This window comes from Chlorocebus sabaeus, chromosome 6 (genome assembly GCF_047675955.1).
Source record: "Chlorocebus sabaeus isolate Y175 chromosome 6, mChlSab1.0.hap1, whole genome shotgun sequence".
Lineage (NCBI taxonomy): Eukaryota > Metazoa > Chordata > Mammalia > Primates > Cercopithecidae > Chlorocebus > Chlorocebus sabaeus.
The window spans coordinates 8,931,472-8,955,760 of record NC_132909.1 but is presented as its reverse complement, the minus strand read 5'-3'; the positions used below and the strand labels follow the sequence as shown (position 1 = coordinate 8,955,760).

Below are 24,289 nucleotides of genomic sequence, written 5' to 3'. Positions count from 1 at the left end.
CCCACCCTGCGTGTGTGTGGTTGCCCTGAGCCCACAGAAAGACACCCCCAGAGTGCAGATTGAGAAGCCTTTATTGTGGGAGGAACGGGGTGCCTGCTAGTTCCAGGAGTCGGGATGGACTTGGAGGGCTGGGGGGAGGGTCCTTTGAGGAAGAGGAGGCCTGGAGGTGGGAGTCATCACAGGTCAAAGGGTGGTCCTTGGGACCCCCACAGTCAGAGGTGCTGCGGCGGCAGAGTCCACAGCGACAGCTGAGAGCCACAGGAATGGAGACCACGGGGTCCACGCCAGGCGGGCAGCCAGGGAGCCGGATGGAGTCGAAGCGCACCTCGCGGTAGGTACACACCACCTGGGGCACTGGCGGCACGACCGCCTGCAGCACCCGCATCTGGAGGAAGTGTAGATAGGGGAGTGAGCATGTGCCTGGGGCCAGCGCCTCCCCTGAGCTCCCCAGCTGCCCCCAAAGGTCCCAGACTCAGGAGTCCAGGAAGCCCTCTGTTCCCGCCCTTCCACACCCCATTCCCCAGCCCCCGACCAGACAGGCAGACCGCCCTTCCTCCCCCGCTGCCTCTGTGACCCGGCCCTGAGGTGGCAGCACCTGTCCCTGGCCCCGGACAGCTCACCATGGTGGGGCAGTAGCCGGCACAGATGGTGGTGTTGACGGTGATGCACACGGGGCAGGCCTCCTTCTCGGCAGCCAGGGTGGCATTGATGGGGCGGCACAGTGGCCGCAGCGGCTCCCTGGATGCCTTTGCCCCGTCCATGCTCAGCAGCAGCCACAGCAGCAGCCCCTGGGACAAGGACAATGCTTCAGCCCGGTCTGAGACCGCAGCCCCGTGCCCTGGCCCTCCCATTCCCCGAGTACACCACGTGCAACGACCCAGAGACCCTTCCCGGCATCTCCTAGTCAGGACCCACCGCCCAGACACCTGCCTTTCAGCGCCCACCCCACAGCCCAGAGGACCTGAGATACCCCAACATTTCAGGTCCCCACCCTCAGGGATTGCCCCACCTGAAGCTTACTGGGGGTCACGCCCCTCCAGAAAGAGGCCTCCTTCCACAGCTCACACGCGTCTGCCCCTTCTCATGCCAGTGATGGCCTGGAAGGAGGTGGAAGGTGCCCAGGGGCCCTGCAGTCTTACCTGGAGCATCTCCATCCTTGGTGCGTCCCCTGCCTCGTGTACCTGGCTTTATACCTCCGGGTTGTGGGGGCGGCAAGGCCACCAGGAGGTGGTAGGATGCTGGGGTGACCTCAACACTAACACCCCGGGAGGTGAGAGGTGCACAAGGCCACGGAGGCGCGGGAGTGGCTCAGCGGGGCGCCCCAGCTCTCTCCCCTCAGTGGTCCAGCGCGAAGAGTGAGGCAGAGACCACGGTGAAGTGACCTCAGAGACTCAGTCGTCCAGTGCTAGGGTTTGTCGGCGTTGGAGGCACAGGAGTAGGGTGTAGGAAGGCCTGCCTCTGCCTATCCTGTGGTCTTGGGAGCCAAGAGGAGGCCGTGACCCGAGAAAGGTGCGGGACTGAAGCCTCAACCCTCCTCCATTTAAGGCATTCCCGCGCCACAGTCCAACCTCCCAGGAGGGGCGCGGCTTCGAACTTAGCTTCTGCCCAATCCGCGAGGGCCACCCCTTGACTGTGCAGCCAAGGAAGTTGCTTGACCCAGATGCGCCGCAGCGAACGATTCAGCCAGAGCCCTACCTCTCCCTTAGGGACCTCCGCCCACCCTACCCTCAAGCTAGGATGCCCGGAGCGGTCCCCGGAAATGGGTGTGGCTCAGATGATTTAACTCATTATTTAACACGCCCGCAGGGGGCGTGTCCTGCTCGAGGGGTCAAGCCTCGACGGACATTATCTGGACTTAGTCCCTTCCCCTCGATACCGCAGCCGAGTGGGCGTGTCTGGGTTAGTCCCGCCCCCACATTGCGGACAGAAGTAATAAGTGGGAGCCAACCTGGGTCTGGACCCCTCGTAGTGGGCTTACTGGGGGTCACGCCCCTCCAGATAAAGACCTTCCACAACTCACACGCGTCTGCCCCTTCTCATGCCAGTGATGGCCTGGAAGAAGGTGGAAGTTGCCCAGGAGCCCTGCAGTCTTACCTGGAGCATCTACATCCTTGGAGGTCCGGAGCTCGGCTCCGCCCCGAGGCCAGGGGTCGTGTCTGGGGTGGGGCTGGCCCGGCCGGCTCCCACTAGCGCTGGCTTCAAGCTGCCGGAGCTGGAGTTCTGGGGGCTGCAGGCTTTTGGCACGTTGTGGATGCCCGGCAAGGGCTTCCAGGGGGGCCACCCCAGGGCACCTCCAGCGGGCGGAAGCGGTCGAGCCGGCGGAGCAGGTGCAGCGCGGGGCTGTAGGATTCCCGAGCCAGAGTCAAGGCCCCGCGGTGCAGCGGGAATCCCTCTCCTTCGCCCTCGACAGTCATGTCCGCCACGGCCCTGGCACCCCGACCCAGAGTCAGGGCCCTTCCTGCCACCCACGCCAGGGAACTTCAGCTTCCTTCTTCAAACCTGAACCCTTCCCAGCTTCATCTCCCTAAATCCAAGCACCTCCTGCTGGTCAAGGAACTCAAACCCAAGCCCCCAGTCACCAAAAACAACCTCTGTGGTTCCGCTCCCGGTCTTAAACCGTCTTGGTGTGGCCACTGGAGCTGAGCTCTCCCAGCTCCCATCCGACCCCATCTCAGAATATTCTAGTCTCGTCCCCACCCACAGTCCGCCCTCTAGCTCCGCAGCAGCTTAGGAGCCCTGAAGGTGAGTTTCCAGCCCCCGGTCCTTCTGGCCTGGCCTCGAGGCCCAGCCCCCCGTGGTGGTGGTCTGCGACTTGTGAGGGGCTGGGGCCCGATGTATTCCGGGGCGCGCGCGTCCTGGTCGGGAGAGCCCGTGTACTGCGCCCTCGTCTCGCTGCGCTGGTATTTTGTGGTCAGTGGGAGGCCCCAGCTGCGGCGTCTGAGGTGCCGAAAGGCGACCTGGAGACCCATGTGAAGGCGCAGGGGACTCAAATGCAGTCTCCCACCCTGTCCCCTGCGGACTCCGGCACTTCCCAAACCTTAACTTTTCTCTCCATTCCTTGATCCCCACAGTCCGCGTGGGGTCTGCAGGCCCTGGGGCTCTGGGCTGGGCGCAGGGCCCGCCATGGGTCTAGGGCACGTAGGCCGAGCCAGAGGTTGTCTCCCATCTGCTGAGGACCTCGTCGAAAGCCCAGATGCGAGAATCCTGCTTTGTAGCCGGAGGTAGAGGGTCCGCGACCCTGGACTGGAGAGTAGGCGCTGCACATCAGCTAGAAAGACTCAGGAGTTGGTATCACCGTCTCCACCCCAAACTCTGACCTCTTCCAGTCGGCCCCCAGCCCTTTCTCTGCAATCCCTGGCATCCAGCTTCCCTGGTGCCTCCTCTCTCAGACCCAGGGCTCCAGGACACTCCAACTCCAGAGAGCAGTCCAAGCTCCCAATCCCCTTTACTCAGCACCTAGCTTTCTGGGTCCCCAGGTCCCGCAGGGCTTCAGCCTAGGGTGAACTCACCTGCACTGTGGGTGGGGGGGTAGGCAACGCAGGTGCTGGTGAGATGCCAGTTGGGCCAGGATCCAGGCATCTCGGTTGCAGAGATGGAAGACCACGGGGTGGGGGTGGGGCCCACAGCGCAGAACCAGGGTGCCACTGGCCATGGTTCCACCGCCTCCCCATAGCCAAGTAGGTGCTGGCTTGTTGTTGCTGTTGCCCCAGGTGACAGAACCCGCCCATCCTGAACCTAGCCAATGGAGGGCCTGCAGACATGTGGATGGATGGAGTGAGAGAGACCCAGAGACAGAGGGACACGGACCCCAAGAGGGGCACAGAGAAATGCGGGGAGGGGGATGGAGACTCAAAGAGAGGAGGGCAGAAGAGGAAGAAGAAGTTCAGAATTTCAGAGACCCAGAAAGAGGAACAGAGACCTGGGAATCCAGACAGAGAGATAGAGACCCCTGCACTGCACAAAGCACCTCAGGACATCCATGAGAAACACCCCTCTTTCCTCCAAGGTCCAGAAGCTCCTGCTGCTTCCTCCTTCTGCCAGGTCTGCCCACCTTGGGGTAATGATTTCCAGAGGTCCCCGGGGCTCCCCCACTATCACTGCATGTGCTGGAGGGGTCAGTGCTGGCGTCAGCTGTCTTGCCTGCCTTTTTTTTTTTTTTTTTTTTTTTTTTTGAGACGGAGTCTGGCTCTGTCGCCCAGGCTGGAGTGCAGTGGCCAGATCTCAGCTCACTGCAAGCTCCACCTCCCGGGTTTACACCATTCTCAGCCTCCTGAGTAGCTGGGACTAGTAGCTGGGACTACAGGCACCCGCTACCTCGCCCGGCTAGTTTTTTGTATTTTTTTTAGTAGAGATGGGGTTTCACCGTGTTATCCAGGATGGTTTCGATCTCCTGACCTCGTGATCCGCCCATCTCGGCCTCCCAAAGTGCTGGGATTACAGGCTTGAGCCACCACGCCCGGCCCCTGCCTGCCTTTAATTTGCTGGAAAAGTTCCACCTGGGTAGGCTGGGCGGGCAAAGAGGAAGGACCCACAGAGAAGTGCACAGGGACATAGTGAAAAAGACCGGCCTGGACATTTGAGAAGGAAATACAATAAGAAAGGGGAGAGACAGGGAGGAAGAAAGAGTCTACGATTGAAAGGGAGCTATTAGTACTAACCCAGAGGTGAGAGACACTGGAAGTTACAGACAGTGAGTAAGGTGGCAAAAGGATCAACATCACAGATTGAAAACAAGGAGATGTAGAAACGGAGGCAACCATGCTCCACCCCGCCCCAGGGCCTGGTCTGTATAGATGGGTGGAGAAGAAGCCTATGTCCCATACTCAAATCTGGACGAGAGAGAGAGAGAGAGAGAGAGAGAGAGAGGTGCGGTTGTGTGTTGGCAACACATGTGTGGAGATGGGTAATAGGTAAAGGGCTATTTTGAAGTCCTGTGGTCTGTCCCAGACAGAGAGAGAGAGAAAAAAAAACAAGAAAGAAAGAAAGAAAGAGAGAGAAACTCTGTGTGTGTGTGTGTGTGTGTGTGTGTGTGTGTGTGTGTGTGTGTGTGTTAACAACACATGTGGGGAGATGGGTAATAGGTGAAGGGCTATTGTGAACTCCTTTGATCTGTCCCTGGCTTCCCTTGTCATTTCTTCACTATAAAGAGCTTTTGGTCAGTGGACGCGGTGGCTCGCTCCTGTAATTCCAGCACTTTGAGAGGCTGAGGCGGATAGATAACTTGAGGTTAGGTGTTTGAGAGCAGCCTGGCCAACATGGCAAAACCCTGTCTCTACCAAAAAACATAAAAATTAGCCAGGCATGGTAGGACCCACCTGTAATCCCAGCTAAGGCAGAATCACTTGAACCCAGGAGGTGAATGCTGCAGTGAGCTCAGATGGCGCCACTCTATCTCAAAAAAAAAAAAAAAAAAAAAAAAAAAAAAAAAAAAAAAGAGCTTTAGTTCAAGGCTTCTATCTCCAGAACCCCCGTAAGCTCATCCCACTGGCCCATTCTTCAGACAAGGAAAACTGAGGCTGCCTTCTGCAGCCAGGCCCAGAATCCCACTTACCCCTCCTCCCCCATTCAGGCTTCTGGAACCCTTCTGTTGGATTTTGCTGGCCCTACTCAAGGGCTGTCAATGCACACTGACCCCCTGATCCAGCCAGGGGCTGGCGAGTTAGTCAGAATGTCATGTCCCACTCAAGCTGGACTTTTTTTTTTTTTTTTTTTTTTGAGGCAGAGGAGTTTCCCTCTTTTTGCCCAGCCTGGAGTGCAATGGCAGAGTCTTAGCTCACTGCAACCTCTGCTTCCCAGGTTCAAGTGTTTCTCCTGCCTCACCCTTCAGAGTAGCTTGGATTACAGGCACTCACCACCACGTCCAGAAAATTTCTTTTTATAATTTTATTAGAGACGGGGTTTCACCTTGAATGCTTGACCTCAGGTGATTCGCCTGCCTCGGCCTCCCAAAGTGCTGGGATTACAGGCGTGAGTCATCACACCCGGCCATCAAGCGGGATAATTTTAAGGTCTGTTTCTTTCCCAATGTAGGGTATAGGTTGGGACAGGGAAGAGGGCTAGAAACCTGACTCCAACTCCCCACCCAGAGCTGAACTCTCCAGCATCCTGATCACTTCTTATTCAACCTTGCTTGTACTCTCCCTGTGATGGGGGGCTCATTACCTCACAACAGAATATTCTAAGCCAAACCCTGCCCCCTCTCACCAAGTAATATTTCCCATTTGAACCCCAGCTCCCAGACACTTAAAAGCCTTCTGTGGACCACGTTCTCAAGGTCCCCTGGCCATCTGCTTGCATGTTCCAGTTTCTCTCCTTCCGTATCCACGTAATGCAATGTGCCCTCCCTCTCTCCAGGATGAGCAAGGTGGTGTCCTCTGAGACTGGGCAGTCAGCCACTCAACACCAAAGGCCACTAATGATCAAATCCATGAGAGTTGATCCGAGGAGTTATGTATTAGGGCTGAGAAAGAGTAAACACTCAAAAAATAGAGGTTATTCTTTTTTTTTTTTTTGTTCTTTTGAGACGGAGTCTCCCTCTGTCGCCCAGGCTGGAGTGCTGTGGCCGGATCTCAGCTCACTACAAGCTCTGCCTCCTGGGTTCCAGCCATTCTCCTGCCTCAGCCTCCGGAGTTGCTGGTACTACAGGCGCCCGCCACCTTGCCCGGCTAGTTTTTTGTATTTTTTTTTTTTTTTTAGTAGATACGGGGTTTCACCGTGTTATCGATCTGCTGACCTCGTGATCCGCCCATCTTGGCCTCCCAAAGTTCTGGAATTACAGGCTTGAGCCACCGCGCCCTGCCAAATAGTGGTTATTCTTATCATCATCATGATAATTATTACCCTCAAGTTCCTCCGGGAGAACTCCTATTCAAACTTCAAAACCCCTTATGGTTTCACCCATCTTGCAGAGATTGAGCTCTAATTCAGAGAGTTGTGATATTGTGATCATTTGTTGAGTTCTGAAACTGGGGTCCTTAGAGCAGCAGGGCCATCCCTGAGGAGGGGAAGGGAAAGGCAGTGGATGAAGCAGAATGGAAGAGATGACATCCACCTCAGACCATTCATCCCATTCAGATCCCCACCCCCCACCTGTACTGCCAGTGCCACCCTCAGAGGGAGGAAGAGGGAGCTCAGCCTTGAAGGCTCAGGCCCTGCCCCCTGGAGGCACACTGACCATGTGGCCTTCCTTCTCCCCACAGACGGCGAGACCATGGACACCTCCTGAGCTGGATGTCATCCCGTCCCCACCCTGTTTTCTTTTTTGTTGTTGTTGTTGAGATGGAGTCTCACTCTGTGGACCAAGCTGGAGTGCAGTGGCACCATCTCGTCTCACTGCATACTCCCCCTCCTGGGTTCACGCCATTCTCCTGCCTCAGCCTCCCAAGTACCTGGGACTACAGGCACCTGCCACCACTCCCGGCTAATTTTATATTTTTACTAGAGACGGGGTTTCACCATGTTAGCCAGGATGGTCTGGATCTCCTGACCTCGTGATCCGCCCACCTCAGTCTCCCAAAGTGCTGGGATTACAGGCATGAGCCACGGCGTCCAGCCATCCACCTTGTATTCTACCAGAGATCTGACAGTGTGACTTTGTATAAAATGGTTTGAAGCTGGACCCACCCTGCGTGTGTGTGGTTGCCCTGAGTCCACAGAAAGACACCCCCAGAGTGCAGATTGAGAAGCCTTTATTGCGGGAGGAACGGGGTGCCTGCTAGTTCCAGGAGTCGGGATGGACTTGGAGGGCTAGGGGGAGGGTCCTTTGAGGAAGAGGAGGCCTGGAGGTGGGGGTCATCACAGGTCAAAGGGTGGTCCTTGGGACCCCCACAGTCAGAGGTGCTGCGGCGGCAGAGTCCACAGCGACAGCTGAGAGCCACGGGGACGGAGACCATGGGGTCCACGCCAGGCGGGCAGCCAGGGAGCCGGATGGAGTGGAAGCGCACCTCGCGGTAGGTACACACCACCTGGGGCACTGGCGGCACGACCGCCTGCAGCACCCGCATCTGGAGGAAGTGTAGATAGGGGAGTGAGCATGTGCCTGGGGCCAGCGCCTCCGCTGAGCTCCCCAGCTGCCCCCAAAGGTCCCAGACTCAGGAGTCCAGGAAGCCCTCTGTTCCCGCCCTCCCACACCCCATTCCCCAGCCCCTGACCAGACAGGCAGACCGCCCTTCCTCCCCCGCTGCCTCTGTGACCCCGCCCTGAGGTGGCAGCACCTGTCCCTGGCCCGGGGCAGCTCACCATGGTGGGGCAGTAGCCGGCACAGATGGTGGTGTTGACGGTGATGCACACGGGGCAGGCCTCCTTCTCGGCAGCCAGGGTGGCATTGATGGGGCGGCACAGTGGCCGCAGCGGCTCCCTGGATGCCCGTGCCCCGCACATGCTCAGCAGCAGCCACGGCAGCAGCCCCTGGGACAAGGACACTGCTTCAGCCCAGTCTGAGACCGCAGCCCCGTGCCCTGGCCCTCCCATTCCCCGAGTACACCACGTGCAACGACCCAGAGACCCTTCCCGGCATCTCCTAGTCAGGACCCACCACCCAGACACCTGCCTTTCAGCGCCCACCCCACAGCCCAGAGGACCTGAGATACCCCAACATTTCAGATCCCCACCCTCAGGGATTGCCCCACCTGAAGCTTACTGGGGGTCACACCCCTCCAGAAAGAGGCCTCCTTCCACAGCTCACACGCATCTGCCCCTTCTCATGCCAGTGATGGCCTGGAAGGAGGTGGAAGGTGCCCAGGGGCCCTACAGTCTTACCTGGAGTATCTCCATCCTTGGTGCGTCCCCTGCCTCGTGTACCTGGCTTTATACCTCCGGGTTGTGGGGGCGGCAAGGCCACCAGGAGGTGGTAGGATGCTGGGGTGACCTCGACACTAACACCCCGGGAGGTGAGAGGTGCACAAGGCAAGGGAGGGGCAAGAGTGGCTCAGCGGGGCGTCCCAGCCCTCTCCCCTCAGTGGTCCAGCGCGAAGAGTGAGGCAGAGACCACGGTGAAGTGACCTCGGAGACTCCGAGTGCTAGGGTCTAGTCGGCGTTGGAGGCACAGGAGTAGGGTGTAGGAAGGCCTGCCTCTGCCTATCGTGCGGTCTTGGGAGCCAGGAGGAGGCCGTGACCCGAGAAAGGTGCGGGACTGAAGCCTCAATCCTCCTCCACTTAAGGCATTCCCGCAAGTCCAACCTCCCAGGATGGGCGCGGCTTCGAACTTAGCTCCTGCCCAATCCGCGAGGGCCTCCCCGTGACTGTGTAGCTGGGGAAGACGCTTGACTCAGATGCCCCCCAACGAGGGATTCAGCCAGAGTCCCACCTCTCCCTTAGGGACCTCCGCCCACCCTACCCTCAAGCTAGGATGCCCGGAGCGGTCCCCGGAAATGCGTGTGGTTCAGGTAATTTAACTCATTATTTAACACGCCCGCTGGGGGTGTGTCGTGCCCGCGGGGCCACAGCCTCCCAGGACTATATCTGAACTTAGTCCCTTCCTCGCGAAGCCGCAGCTGAGTGTGCGTGTCTAGGGTAGTCCGGCCCCCACATTCCCGATAGACGCAAGGAGTAGGAGACCACCTAGGTCCGGACACCGCGTAGTGGGCGGAGGTCCGGAGCTCGGCTCCGCCCCGAGGCCCGGGGGCGTGTCTGGGGTGGGGCTGGCCCGGCCGGCTCCCACTAGCGCCGACTTCAAGCTGCCGGAGCGGGAGTTTTGGGGGCTGTAGGCTTTCGGCAGACTGTGGATGCCCGGCAAGGGCTGACAGTGGGGGCCACCCCAGGGCGCCTCCAGCTGGCGGAAGCGGTCCAGCGGGCGGACCGGGTGCAGCGCGGGGCTGTAGGATTCCTGAGCCAGAGTCAGGGCCCCGCGGTGCGGCGCTCCGGGCGGCCGGGAGGAGCGCGGACAGGGCGGCCGCTGCGGGTTAGGGCGTCTCTTCGAAGCTCCAGTAGATCAGGGAGTCTTTGCGAGGGTACAGAGACAGCTCCGTCCTGTGGGAGCAGGGCAGGATGGTGAGCATACAGCTGGATCCTTGGGGACGAGGTTCAGACCTCGGGATCTAAGGAGTCTGCACACCCAAACTCCTGCATTTCCGGGCGAGGGCGCCTTAGGAAGGACGGCACCGGGCGCGCGTAGCCTGCGTTCCTGGGTACTCCAGGTACTTAACGTCCTGGAAACAGAGCTTTCGTATCCTAGGGAAGGAAACGGGGACTTTCGCTTCCTTGGGAAGGAGTATGTGGGGGCTCAAGTACGGAAGGAGGCCCTGCCCTCAGATCCAGAATCCCCTCAGCCGCTGTGCGCGCTTCCTGTCCCTACCGCCGTTCCTGAGAGTTGACACTAAGGACTCCTGGGTGCTAAAAGAGGGAGGGGCTGGGGCCTGAACTTTGGTTCTTGCTGCTATAGGAGTCAAGGCTGAGACCACCGGGTCAGAGAATGGAAGCCAGCCCAGGGGCTCGGCGAGCACCGGCCAAGGCGGGGTCTGTGCAGGAGGCGGTGCGGAGCGAGAGCCCGGCTTACTTGGGATAGAACCGAAAGTCCCTGGCGGAGGTGGTCAGATAGAGCTGGCGGCGGTCCAGGACGCCCCAGTCGGATACTGTGAAAGGCTGGCCAGACAGCTCGGGGTTCTTCGTCCAGGGGATTAGAGCCTTTGTAAGATTGTGGGAGGAGGCATACCCAAGGCATAGATTTCACACCCCGTTCCAAGCCCTGGGTCCCGAGTTCAGAATCCCTCTCCTTCGGCCTCGACAACCATGAGGGCCACCGCCCTCGCACCCCGACCCAGGGTCAGAGCCCTTCCTGCCACCCACGCCAGGGAACTTCAGCTTCCTTCCTCAAACCCGAACCCTTCCCAGCCTCACTTCCCTAAGTTCGAGCACCTCCTGCTGGTCAGGGAACTCAAACCCAGGCCCCCAGCCACCACAAACCTCCCTCCCCGGTTTCTCTCTGGGTCTTAAACCGTCTTGGTGTGGCCACTGGAGCTGAGCTGCATCTTGGGCAACAATTGCATGTTACCTCTCCCAGCTCCCACCTGACCCCGTCTCAGAATATTCTAGTCTCCTCCCCATCCCCAGCCCGCTGTCCAGCTCCGCAGCAGCTTTGGAGCCCTGAAGATGAGTTTCCAGCCCATGGTCCTTCTGGCCTGGCCTCGAGACCCAGCCCCCCGCGGTGGTGGTCTGCGACTTGTAGGGGGCTGGGGCCCCACGTATTCGAGGGCGCGGGCGTCCCGGTCGGGAGAGCCTGTGTACTGCGCCCTCTTCTTGCCGCTGTGGTACTTTGTGGTCAGTGGGAGGCGCCAGCCGCGGCCTCTGAGGTGCGGAAAGGCGACCTGGAGACCCATGTGAAGGCGCAGGGCACTCAAATGCAGTCTCCCGCCCTGTCCCCTGCGGACTCCAGCACTCCCTAAACCTTACCTTTTCTCTTGAATCCTTGATCCCCCAGTCCTCCTGGGGTCTGCAGGCTCTGGGCTCTGGGCTGGGCGCAGGGCCTGCCATGGGTCTTGGGCACGTAAGCCGAGCCAGAGACCTAGCCAGAGGTTGTCTCCCATCTGCTGAGGACCTCCTGGAAAGCCCGGATGCGAGAATCCTGCTTTGTAGCCGGCGGTAGAGGGTCCGCGACCCTGGACTGGAGAGAAGGCGCTGCCCATCAGCTAGAAAGACTCAGGAGTTGGTATCACACCCCCCATCCCAAACTCTGACCTCTTCCAGTCGGCCCCCAGCCCTTTCTCTGCAATCCCTGGCATCCAGCTTCCCTGGTGCCTCCTCTCTCAGACCCAGGGCTCCAGGACACTCCAACTCCAGAGAGCAGTCCAAGCTCCCAATCCCCTTTACTCAGCACCTAGCTTTCTGGGTCCCCAGGTCCCGCAGGGCTTCAGCCTAGGGTGAACTCACCTGCACCGTGGGCGGGAGGAAGGGCACGGGTGGAATAATGCGGTGGGCAACACGGTGTTGGTGAGATGCCAGTTGGGCCAGGACCCAGGCATCTCGGTTGCAGAGATGGAAGACCACGGGAGGCGGGGTGGGGGCCCACAGCGCAGAACCAGGGTGCCACTGGCCATGGTTCCACCGCCTCCCTGTAGTCAAGTAGGTGCTGGCTTGTTGTTGCTGTTGCCCCAGGTGACAGAACCCGCCCATCCTGAACCTAGCCAATGAAGGGCCTGCAGGCATGTGGCTGGATGGAGTGAGAAGGAGACCCAGAGACAGAGGGACACGGACCCCAAGAGGGGCACAGAGAAACGTGGGGAGGGGGATGGAGACTCAAAGAGAGGAGGGCAGAAGAGGAAGGAGAAGTTCAGAATTTCAGAGACCCAGGGAGATGGGGAGACAGAGACCCAGAAAGGACAGAGACCTGGGAATGTCAGAGATCCAGAGAGACAGAGACCCCTGCACTGCACCTAGCACCTCCAGACATCCATGAGAAACACCCCTCTTTCCTCCAGGGTCCAGAAGCTCCCGGCTGCTCCTCCCTCTGCCAGGCCTGCCCACCTGGGGGTAATGATTTCCAGACATCCCCAGGGCTCCCCCACCCTCCCCGCATGTGCTGGAGGGGTCAGCGCTGGCGTCGGCTGTCCTGCCTGCCTTTAATTTGCTGGAAAAGTTCCACCTGGGTAGGCTGGGTGGGCAAAGAGGAAGGACCCACAGAGAAGTGCACAGGGACATAGTGAAAAAGATGGGCTTCAATGTGTGAGAAGGAAATACAACAAGAAAGGGGAGAGACAGGGAGGAAGAAAGAGACTATGATGGAAAGGGAGCTATTAGTACTAACCCAGAGGTGAGAGATACTGGAAGTTACAGACAGAGAGGAAGGAGGTAAAAGGATCAACATCACAGATTGAAAACAGGGAGATGTAGAAATGGAGGCAACCATGCTCCACCCCGCCCAAGGGCCTGGTCTGTATAGATGGGGGGAGAAGAAGCCTATGTCCTTTGCTTAAACCTGGACCTGAGAGAGAGAGAGAGAGACAGAGTGTGTGTGTGTGTGTGTGTGTGTGTGTGTGTGTGTGTCTGTGTGTTGGCAACACATGTGGGGAGATGGGTAATAGGTAAAGGGCTATTGTGAAGTCTTGTAGTCTGTCCCAGAGAGAGAGATAGAGAAAGAAAGAGAGAGAAACTCTGTGTGTGTGTGTGTGTGTGTGTGTGTGTGTGTGTGTGTGTTAACAACACATGTGGGGAGATGGGTAATATGTAAAGGGCTATTGTGAACTCCTTTGGTCTGTCCCTGGCTTCCCTTGTCATTTCTTCACTATAAAGAGCTTTTGTTCAGTGGAAGCAGTGGCTCGCTCCTGTAATCCCAGCACTTTGAGCGGCTGAGGTGGGCAGACAACTTGAGGTTAGGTGTTTGAGACCAGCCTGGTCAATGTGGCAAAACCCTGTCTCTACCAAAAAATATAAAAATTAGCCAGGCATGGTGGGACCCACCTGTAATCCCAGCTAAGGCAGGAGAATCACTTGAACCCGGGAAGTGAATGTTGCAGTGAGCTCAGGTCGAGCCACTGCACTCCAGCCTGGGCGACAGAGCAAGACTCTATCTCAAAAACAAAAAACAAACAAACAAACAAACAAAAGGCTTTAGGTCAAGGCCTCTCCCTCTAGAACCCCCGTTATCTCATCCCACCAGTCCATTCTTCAGACAAGGAAAACTGAGGCTGCCTTCTGCAGCCAGGCCCAGAATCCCACTTACCCCTCCTCCCCCATTCAGGCTTCTGGAACCCTTCTGTTGCATTTTGTTGGCCCTACTCAAGGGCTGTCAATGCACACTGACCCCCTGATCCAGCCAGGGGGCCGGCGCATTAGTCAGAACTTCATGTCCCACTTAAGCTGGACATTTTTTTTTTTTTTTCGAGACGGAGGGGTTTCCCTCTTTTTGCACAGGCTAGAGTGCAATGGCAGAGTCTTAGCTCACTGCAACCTCTGCCTCCCAGGTTCAAGTGATTCTCCTGCCTCACCCTTCAGAGTAGCTTGGATTACAGGCACTCACCACCATATCGAGCTAATTTCTTTCTATAATTTTAGTAGAGACGGGGTTTCACCTTGAACGCCTGACCTCAGGTGATTCGCCTGCCTCGGCCTCCCAAAGTGCTGGGACTACAGGCGTGAGTCATCACACCCGGCCATCAAGCGGGATAATTTTAAGGTCTGTTTCTTTCCCAATGTAGGGCATAGGTTGGGACAGGGAAAAGGGCTAGAAACCTGACTCCAACTCCCCGCCCAGGGCTGAACTCTCCAGCATCCTGATCACTTCTCATTCAACCTTGCTTGTACTCCCCCTGTGATGGGGGGCTCATTACCTCACAACAGAATATTCTAAGCCTATCCCTACCCACTCTTACCAAGGAAGATTTCCCATTTGAACCCCAGTTCCCAGATACTTAAAGGCCTTCTGTGGACCACGTTCTCAAGGTCCCCTGGCCATCTGCTTGCATGTTCCAGTTTCTCTCCTTCCCCATCCACATAATGCAATGTGCCCTCCCTCTGTCCAGAATGAGCAAGGTGGTGTCCTCTGAGACTGGGCAGTCAGCCACTTAGCACCAAAGGCCACCAATGATCAAATCCACGAGAGTTGATTCGAAGACTTATGTATTAGGACTGAGAAACAGTAAACACTCAGTAAATAGTGTTTATTCTTATAATCAGCATCATAATTACTACCTTCAAGTTCCTCCAGGAGAACTCCTATTCAACCTTCAAAACCCCATGTGGTTTCACCCATCTTGCAGAGATTGAGCTCCAATTCAGAGAGTTGTGATTTTGTGATCATTTGATGAGTTCCCAAACTGGGGTCCTTAGAGCCGCTGGCCCATCCCTGAGGTCTCTCAGCATCCAGCTCTGTTCTTTTTCTGCCTGATCAGTTCCTGTGTATAAGCCTCAGTCCTGGTGAGTCCAGCTGAGGAGCGTACAGACACAGGCAGTGTCAATTCAAATCTGTCGCCAGCCCACACGGCCCTGGGCATCAGAGGTCAATGCCCGCACATAGGATTGCTTGGCCTTGCACTCAGACACCCAGTGCCTTTGGTCCACACCCCGGCAGCCCCCTCCACCTGCCCCCGGGTCACCTTCCTCAGAGTTATGGGCCTCAAAGCGGGCGACAAAGAAGTACTGGCAGAGGGAATTGCCCCTAGCTATAGGCACCTTCCCGAACACCTCCATCTCAAACCCACCCAAGTCCACAGCAGTCCCGGGGTCTGTCACCCAGCCGCTGACCACATCGCACACGGCCAGTTCACTCTGATGACTCACCAGTGCAGTTTCACTCGACCCACACTGGCTGCGGTTGGCCGGGATGCCTGCTAACTCCCGAAAGGCCCCAGTCTCCAGCAGGAAGACCAGAGGGGGCCCAAGAGCAGCACCCCTAGACAGGACCACTTGGGGGAAAAGAAGGTCCCACTTTGGGGCAAGAAAAGGAGACAATGTCCAAAATGGGGATTAGGAATCCATTGACACACTGGGGAGGAGGAAAATGAGGCGGATGCGGAGGGAGTCTGGGGGAGGGGGAGCAGCTCTCACAGCACATGGAGACAGAGTAAGGGAGGCTGGGATTAGAGAGGAGGATAAAACTTCAGTGGGGACAGAAGTTGGGAACCCCAGGAGAGGCTTGCCTGCCAGGATTGTGGGGCAGCCCTTGCTGTAGAAGTTTGGGGGACTCTATATATCGGACTTGCATAACGCCCAACTTGTAGATTAATAGTAATTATTCAACTGCTACAGGTCAGGCACTGTGCCTCACACCTGTAATCCCAGCACTTTGGGAGGCTGAGGTCGGTGGATCACTTGAGGTCAGCAGTTTAAGAGCAGCCTGGCCAACATGGTGAAACCCCATTTCTACTAATAATACCAAAATTAGCTGGGCGTGGTGCTACGCACCTGTAATCCCAGCTTCTCGGGAGGCTGAGGCAGGAGAATCGCTTGAACCCGGGAGGCGGAGATGGCAGTGAGCCAAGATCGTGCCACGGCCCTCCCACCTGGACAACAGAGTGACACTCTGTCCAAAAATAAAAATAAGGCTGGGCGTGGTGGCTCATGTGTGTAATCCCAGCATTGTTGGAGGCTGAGGTGGGCAGATCAACTGAGGTGAGGAGTTCCAGGCCACCCTGACCAACATGGAGAAACCCCATGTCTACTAAAAATATAAAATCTCCCCGGGCATGGTGGTGCATACCTATCATCCCAGCTACTCAGGAGGTTGAGGCAGGAGGATCACTTGAACCCAGGAGGCGGACGTCGTAGTGAGCCAAGATTGCGCCACTGGACTCCAGCCTGGGCAACAAGAACGAAGCTCGATCTCAAAATAACAATAAGAATCGAATAAAAATAAAAAATATTCAACTACTATTACTTAATAGCAACAGATCGGCCCGGCGCGGTGGCTCAAGCCTGTAATCCCAGCACTTTGGGAGGCCGAGGCGGGTGGATCACAAGGTCAGGAGATCGAGACCATCCTGGCTAACACAGTGAAACCCCGTCTCTACTAAAAAAATACAAAAAACTAGCCGGGCGTGGTGGCGGGCGCCTGTAGTCCCAGCTACTCGGGAGGCTGAGGCAGGAGAATGGCGTGAACCCGGGGGGCGGAGCTTGCAGTGAGCCGATATCGCTCCACTGCACTCCAGCCTGGGGCACAGAGCAAGACTCCGTCTCAAAAAAAAAAAAAAAAAAAAAAAAAAATAGCAACAGATCGTGAAATACAGGCTCAGAGAAATTAATGATTTGCATCTGGTCACACAGTCAACAAATGTAAGAGATGGCACTTAAAGTCTGGGTAACTGCATTCTGCCATCCTTCCTGTACAGCTCTGAGGAACCGTGAGTCTTGTGTCTTGGGGGATGTTCCAATCAAGTTTTTTTTTTTTTTTTTTTTTTTTTTTTTTTTTGAGACAGAGTCTCACTCTGTTGGCCAGGCTGGAGTGCAGTGGCACAACCCTGGCTCACTGCAACGTCTGCCTCCTGGGTTGAAGTGATTCTCCTGCCTCAGCCTTCTGAGTAGCTGGGATTACAAACACCTGCCACCGTGCCCAGCTAATTTTTATATTTTTAGTAGAAATGGGGTTTCACCATGTTGTCCAGACTGGTCTCAAACTCCCAACCTCAAGCTATACTCCTGCCTTGGCCTCCCGAATGGCTGGGATTACAGGTGTGAGCCACCGCGCCCGGCCCGAAAAGAATTGTTTTAAGACAAGGTCTTGCTATGATTCCCCGCTGCACTTGAACTCCTGGGCTCAAGCAATTTTCCTGCTATGGCTCCTGAGTAGCTGGGACTACAGACTCAAGCCACCACGCCTGGCCACATTCCACAATTTGGAGAAAGGCCACAACATGCAATCCTAGGGAGACCCCAGTTCACCTCAAAACTGCCACTAAGGAGGTGAAACGCTGCCCCTCTGAGACAGGCTTCAGTTTTCCCGTGTGTGAAATTGACCTGGCGCTGGGAGAGGCTGGTGGAGGCTTGGATGTTGCAGTTTCTCTACAACATTCTGGAAGCCTGTGGTTCTGGGAAAGGGTGGCCTGGAGAAGACTGGGAAACAGTCCATGGTTACCAGACCTGTCAGCACGTCCTCCACCTTGGAACTCTGGGGCTGGGAGTCCCTAGACTTTGGGGGGCCCCTGTGGAGGACATCGCTGTCTCCTTCCTGACATACCAGGAGAGGGAGGGGGAAACCACCTAGTGGAAGAAAAGATCAGGCAGGGTATACAGGCAGGTGGGGAAGGGTGGCAAATCGCTGAACAAGTGCAGGGTACCGAAGACTCAAGGCGCCGCCCCCTTTCCCGAGGCCCCTTTTCTACCCAGGTGATGGCTCCTGACTGGGATTGGAAGATGATGGAGGGAGGGGAGGGGAGAGGAGGGGAAAGGAGAGGCAGAGGATGAAGGAGAATGGAAGAGATGACATCCACCTCAGTCCATTCATCCCATTCAGGTCCCTACCCCCCAGCTGTACTGCCTGTGCCACCTTCAGAGGGAGGAAGAGGGAGCTCGGCCTTGAAGGCTCAGGCCCTGCCCCCTGGGCCACACTGACCATGTGGCCTTCCTTCTCCCCACAGAAGGCGAGACCATGGACACCTCCTGAGCTGGATGTCATCCCCTGTCCCCACCCTGTTTTCTTTTTTGTTGTTGTTGAGATGGAGTCTCACTCTGTGGACCAAGCTGGAGTGCAGTGACACCATCTCGTCTCACTGCATACTCCCCCTCCTGGGTTCACGCCATTCTCCTGCCTCAGCCTCCCAAGTACCCGGGACTACAGGCACCTGCCACCTCTCCCAGCTAATTTTGTATTTTCAGTAGAGACGGGGTTTCACCATGTTAGCCAGGATGGTCTGGATCTCCTGACCTCGTGATCCGCCCACCTCAGTCTCCCAAAGTGCTGGGATTACAGGCATGAGCCACGGCGTCCAGCCATCCACCTTGTATTCTACCAGAGATCTGACAGTGTGACTTTGTAAAAAATGGTTTTGAAGCTGGACCCACCCTGCGTGTGTGTGGTTGCCCTGAGTCCACAGAAAGACACCCCCAGAGTGCAGATTGAGAAGCCTTTATTGCGGGAGGAACGGGGTGCCTGCTAGTTCCAGGAGTCGGGATGGACTTGGAGGGCTGGGGGGGAGGGTCCTTTGAGGAAGAGGAGGCCTGGAGGTGGGGGTCATCACAGGTCAAAGGGTGGTCCTTAGGACCCCCACAGTCAGAGGTGCTGCGGCGGCAGAGTCCACAGCGACAGCTGAGAGCCACGGGAATGGAGACCACGGGGTCCACGCCAGGCGGGCAGCCAGGGAGCCGGATGGAGTCGAAGCGCACCTCGCGGTAGGTGCACACCACCTGGGGCACCGGCGGCACGACCGCCTGCAGCACCCGCATCTGGAGGAAGTGTAGATAGGGGAGTGATCATTTGCCTGGGGCCAGCGCCTCCGCTGAGCTCCCCAGCTGCCCCCAAAGGTCCCAGACTCAGGAGTCCAGGAAGCCCTCTGTTCCTGCCCTCCCACACCCCATTCCCCAGCCCCTGACCAGACAGGCAGACCGCCCTTCCTCCCCCGCTGCCTCTGTGATCCAGCCCTGAGGTGGCAGCACCTGTCCCTGGCCCGGGGCAGCTCACCATGGTGGGGCAGTAGCCGGCACAGATGGTGGTGTTGACGGTGATGCACACGGGGCAGGCCTCCTTCTCGGCAGCCAGGGTGGCATTGATGGGGCGGCACAGTGGCCGCAGCGGCTCCCTGGATGCCCGTGCCCCGCCCATGCTCAGCAGCAGCCACGGCAGCAGCCCCTGGGACAAGGACAATGCTTCAGCCCGGTCTGAGACCGCAGCCCCGTGCCCTGGCCCTCCCATTCCCCGAGTACACCACGTGCAACGACCCAGAGACCCTTCCCGGCATCTCCTAGTCAGGACCCACCGCCCAGACACCTGCCTTTCAGCGCCCACCCCACAGCCCAGAGGACCTGAGATACCCCAACATTTCAGATCCCCACCCTCAGGGATTGCCCCACCTGAAGCTTACTGGGGGTCACGCCCCTCCAGAAAGAGGCCTCCTTCCACAGCTCACACGCGTCTGCCCCTTCTCATGCCAGTGATGGCCTGGAAGGAGGTGGAAGGTGCCCAGGGGCCCTGCAGTCTTACCTGGAGCATCTCCATCCTTGGTGCGTCCCCCGCCTCGTGTACCTGGCTTTATACTTCGGGATTGTGGGGGCGGCAAGGCCACCAGGAGGTGGTAGGATGCTGGGGTGACCTCGACACTAACACCCCGGGAGGTGAGAGGTGCACAAGGCCACGGAGGCACAGGGGTGGCTCAGCGGAGCGCCCCAGCCCTCTCCCCTCAGTGGTCCAGCGCGAAGAGTGAGGCAGAGACCACGGTGAAGTGACCTCAGAGACTCAGTCGTCCAGTGCTAGGGTCTAGTCTGTGTTGGAGGCACAGGCGTAGAGTGTAGGAAAACCTGCCTCTGCCTATCGAGTTGTCTTGGGAGCCAGGAGGAGGCCGTGACCCGAGAAAGGTGCGGGACTGAAGCCTCAACCCTCCTCCACTTAAGGCATTCCCGCAAGTCCAACCTCCCAGGAGGGGCGCGGCTTCGGACTTAGCTCCTGCCCAATCCACGAGGGCCTCCCCGTGACTGTGCAGCTGGGGAAGCCGCTTGACCCAAATGCTCCCCAACGAGGGATTCAGCCAGAGCCCCACATCTCCCTTAGGGACCTCCGCCCACCCTGCCCTCAAGGTAGGATGCCCGGAGCAGTCCCCAGAAACGCGTGTGGTTCAGATGATTTAACTCATTATTTAATACGCCCGCAGGGGGCGTGTCCTGCCCGCGGGGCCACAGTCTTCAAGGACAATATCTGGACTTAGTCCCTTCTCCTGGATGCTGCAGCTGAGTGTGCGTGTCTGGGGTAGTCCGGCCCCGACATTGCCGGTAGACGTAATGAGTGCGAGCCCAACTAAGTCCGGACACCGCGTAGTGGGCGGAGGTCCCGAGCTCCGCTCCGCCGCGAGGCCAGAGGACGTGTCTGGGGTGGGGCGGGCCGGGCCGGCTCCCACTAGCGCCGACTTCAAGCTGCCGGAGCAGGAGTTCTCGGTGTTGTAGGCTTTCGGCACGCTGTGGATGCCCGGCAAGGGCTTCCAGTGGGGGCCACCCCAGGGCGCCTCCACCTAGCGGAAGCGGTCCAGCGGGCCGAGCGCGTGCAGCGAGAGGCTGTAGGATTCCTGAACCAGAGTCAGGACCCCGCGGTGTGGCGCTCGGGGAGGCCGGGAGGAGCGCGAACAGGACGGCCGCTGCGGGTCGTGACCCCAGAGTTAGGGAGTCTCTTCGAAGCTCCAGTAGGTCAGGGAGTCCTTGAGCGGGTATCCGGACAGCTCCTGTGGGAGCAGGGCAGGATGGTGAGGATACAGCTGAATCCTTGGGGATGAGGTTCAGACCTCGGGATCTAAGGAGTCTGCACACCCAAACTCCTGCATTTCCAGGCGAGGGCCCCTTAGGAAGGTCGGGACCCGGCGTGCGTAGCCCGTGTTCCTGGGTCTTCGAGGTACTTAAGGTCCTGGAAACTATGCTTTCGCATCCTTCGGAAGGAAACGCAGGCTTTCGCTTCCTTGGGAAGGAGTGTCTGGGGGCTCAAGTACCGAAGGAGGCCCAGTCCTCAGATCCAGAATCCCCCTGAGCGCCTGTGCAGGCTTCCTGTCCCTACCTGAGAGTTGACACTAAGGCCTCCTGGGTACTAAAAGAGGGAGGGGTTGGGGCCTGAATTTTGGTTCTTGCTGCTACAGGTCTCGAGGCTGAGACCACCAGGTCAGAGAATGGGAGCCAGCCCAGAGGCTCGGCGTATACTGGCCAAGGCGAGTGCTGTGCAGGAGCGAGAGCCTGGCTTACTTGGGATAGAACCGAAACTCCAGCGCCGAGGTGGTCAGATAGAGCTGGCGGTGGTCCAGGACGCCCCGGTCGGATACTGTGAAAGGTCGGCCAGACAGCTCGGGGCTCTTCGTCCAGGCGATTAGAGCCGGAGCAAGATTGGGGGAGGAGGCATATCCAAGGCATAGATTTCATGCCCTGTTCCAAGCCTTGGGTCCCCAGTTCAGAATCCCTCTTCTTCGGCCTCGACAGCCGTGACGGCCACGGTCCTAGAACCCAGCTCCAGAGTCAGAGCCCTTCCTGCCACCCACGCCAGGGAACTTCAGCTTCCTTCCTCAAACCCGAACCCTTCCCAGCCTCACTTCCCTAAGTTCGAGCACGTCCTGCTGGTCAGGGAACTCAAACCCAGGCCCCCAGCCACCACAAACCTCCCTCCCCGGTTTTCTCTGGGTCTTAAACCGTCTTGGTGTGGCCACTGGAGCTGAGCTGCATCTTGAGCAACAATTCCACGTTACCTCTCCCAGCTCCCACCTGACGCCGTCTCAGAATATTCTAATCTTGTCCCCACCCACAGCCCGTCGTCTAGCCCCGCAGCAGCTTCGGAACCCTGAAGGCGAATGTCCAGCCACTGGTCCTTCTGGCCTGGCCTCGAGGCCCAGCCCCTCCCCAGGCTCCTCTAACCTCGGGATCCCGCCCCCGACCCTTTAGCCGCGCCCCAAGGCTGTGATTTCTTCTGGCCCCGCCCCAGGCTCCCGGAACTCCGCCCCGTCTCGCCAGCGCCGGCTTCCACCCCATCACCTGGGAAGGCCCCCCGCAGAGGTGGTCTGCGCGTTGTGGGGGCTGGGCCCCGACGTATTCGGAGACGCGCGCGTCCCAATCGGGAGAGCCAGTGTACTGCGCCCTCGTCTCGCTGCGCTGGTACGTCGTGATCAGTGGTAGGGGCCAGCCACGGCGTGTGAGCTGCGGAAAGGTGACCCGGAGACCTCTGTGAAGGCGCAGGGGACTCAAATGCAGTCTCCCGCCCTGTCCCCCGCGGACTCCGGCACTCCTCAAACCTTACCTTTTCTCCTAAATCCTTGATTCCCACAGTCGGCGTGGGGTCTGCAGGCTCTGGGGCTCTGGGCTGGGCGCAGGGCCCGCCATGGGTCTTGGGCACGTAGGCCAAGCCAGAGGTTGTCTCCCATCTGCTGAGGACCTCGTCGAAAGTCCAGATGCGAGAATCCTGCTTTGCAGCCGGGGGGTAGGGGGTCCACGACCCTGGACTGGAGAGTAGGCGCTGCACATCAGCTAGAAAGACTCAGGAGTCCGTGTCACCCCCCACCCCAAATTCTGACCTCTTCCAGTCGCCCCCCAGCCCTTTCCTCTACAGTCCCTGGCATTTAGCTTCCCTGGTGCCTCCTCTCTCAGACCCAGGACTGCAGGACCCTCCTTCAGAGAGGAGTCCAAGCTTCCAATCCCCTTTTCTCAGCCTCCAGCTTTCTGGGTACCCAGTCCCTGCAGGGCTTCAGCCTAGGGTCTGCTCACCTGCACCGTGGGCGGGGTGAAGGGCAGTGGTGGGATAATGCGGTGGGCAAGGCAGCTGCTGGTGAGATGCCAGCTGGGCCAGGATCCAGGTACGTCGGCTGCAGAGATGGAAGACCACAGGGGGCTACAGCGCAGAGCCGGGGTGCCACTGGCCATGGTTCCTCCCCCTCCGTGTAGCCAAGCAAGAGCTGGCTTGTTGCTGTTGCCCCGGGTGTCAGTACCCGCCACTCTGAATCCAGCCAATGAAGGGCCTGCAGGCATGTGGCTGGATGGAGTGAGAAAGAGACCCAGAGACAGAGGGACAGGGACCCCAAGAGGGGCACAGAGAAACACGGGGAGGGGGATAGAGAGTCAAAGAGAGGCAGGCAGTAGGGGACGGAGAAGTTCAGGATTTCAGAGACGCAGAGGGTGGGGGAGACAGAGACCCAGAAAGAGGGACACAGACCTGGGGGTGTCAGAGATCCAGAAAGAGACAGAGACCCCTGCACTACAGCCAGCACCTCAGGACATCCATGAGAAACACCCCTCTTTGCTCCAGCATCCAGAACCTCCCAGCTGCTTCCTCCCTCTGCCATGCCTGCCCACCTGGGGTAGAATTCCCGGGGCTCCCCAACCCTTCCCGCACATGCTCAAAGAGTCAGTGCTGGCACGCTGGCATGCTGGCGTCGGCTGTCCTACCTGCCTTTGATTTGGTTGAAAACTTCCAACGGGGTAGGCTGGGTGGGGGAAGAGGAAGGACCCACAGAAAAGTGCACAGGGACATAGTGAAAAAGACGAGCTTTGATGAGTGAGAAAGAAATTCAACAAGAAAGGGGAGAGACAGGGAGGAAGAAAGAGACCACGATGGAAAGGGAGCTATTAGTCCTACCCAGAGGTGAGAGACACTGGAAGTTAGAGACAGAGATGAAGGTGGCAAAAAAGACCAAAATCACAGATGGAAAACAAGGAGATATAGAAACTGAGGCAGCCATGCCCCAGCCCGCCCAGGGGCCTGGTCTGTATAGATGGGGGGAGGGCATGCCTAAGTCCTTTGCTCAAAGCTGGACCTGAGAGAGAGAGAGAGAGAGAGAGAAAGAGAGAGAGAGAGAGAGAGAGAGAGAGAAAGAGAAGAGTGTTGGCAACACATGTGGGGTGATGGGTAACACGTGAAAGGCTATTGTGAAGGACTGTGGTCTGTCCCTGGCTTCCCTTGGCACTTCTTCACTATAAAGAGCTTTAGGTCACCAGGCACGGTGGCTCACGCCTGTAATCCCAGCATTTTGGGAGGCTGAGGCATGCGGATCACTTGAGGTTAGGAGTCTGAGACCAGCCTGGCCAACATGGCGAAACCCTGTCTCTATCAAAAAATACAAAAAGTAGCCATGCGTGGTGGCACACACCTGTAATCCCAACTAAGGCAGGAGAATCACTTCAACCCAGGAGGTGAAAGCTGCAGTGAGCTCAGATTGTGCCACTGCACCCCAGCCTGGGCAACAGAGCTAGACTCCATCTCAAA

At 58.0% G+C, this 24,289-nt stretch overlaps 3 protein-coding genes and 3 pseudogenes across 3 annotated transcripts; all 6 read right to left on the bottom strand.

Annotated features, from left to right (window-relative positions):
- Nucleotides 1–13: 13 nt before the first annotated feature.
- Nucleotides 14–1,381, bottom strand: LOC103235014 (choriogonadotropin subunit beta). The gene is made up of 2 exons (XM_073016203.1): nucleotides 621–1,381; nucleotides 14–385 (listed from the first exon to the last, which is right to left on the bottom strand). The coding sequence occupies exons 1-2, from the start codon at nucleotides 849–851 to the stop codon at nucleotides 71–73; spliced, it is 546 nt and encodes a 181-aa protein (XP_072872304.1). The 5' UTR covers nucleotides 852–1,381; the 3' UTR covers nucleotides 14–70.
- Nucleotides 1,382–7,658: 6,277 nt separating this feature from the next.
- Nucleotides 7,659–9,367, bottom strand: LOC103235012 (lutropin subunit beta). The gene is given in 3 exon segments (XM_073017244.1): nucleotides 7,659–7,784; nucleotides 7,787–8,003; nucleotides 8,239–9,367. Coding segments are annotated over 3 exon segments (486 nt in total). The 5' UTR covers nucleotides 8,470–9,367; the 3' UTR covers nucleotides 7,659–7,746.
- A 10-nt stretch (nucleotides 9,368–9,377) lies between these two features.
- Nucleotides 9,378–12,029, bottom strand: LOC103235013 (stabilizer of axonemal microtubules 3-like; annotated as a pseudogene).
- A 2,806-nt stretch (nucleotides 12,030–14,835) lies between these two features.
- LOC103235535 (neurotrophin-4-like) lies at nucleotides 14,836–17,977 on the bottom strand (annotated as a pseudogene).
- Nucleotides 17,978–18,488: 511 nt separating this feature from the next.
- Nucleotides 18,489–19,446, bottom strand: LOC140711960 (choriogonadotropin subunit beta-like). The gene is given in 3 exon segments (XM_073017243.1): nucleotides 18,489–18,554; nucleotides 18,556–18,804; nucleotides 19,040–19,446. Coding segments are annotated over 3 exon segments (546 nt in total). The 5' UTR covers nucleotides 19,271–19,446.
- A 761-nt stretch (nucleotides 19,447–20,207) lies between these two features.
- LOC103235011 (stabilizer of axonemal microtubules 3-like) lies at nucleotides 20,208–22,950 on the bottom strand (annotated as a pseudogene).
- Nucleotides 22,951–24,289: the final 1,339 nt, after the last annotated feature.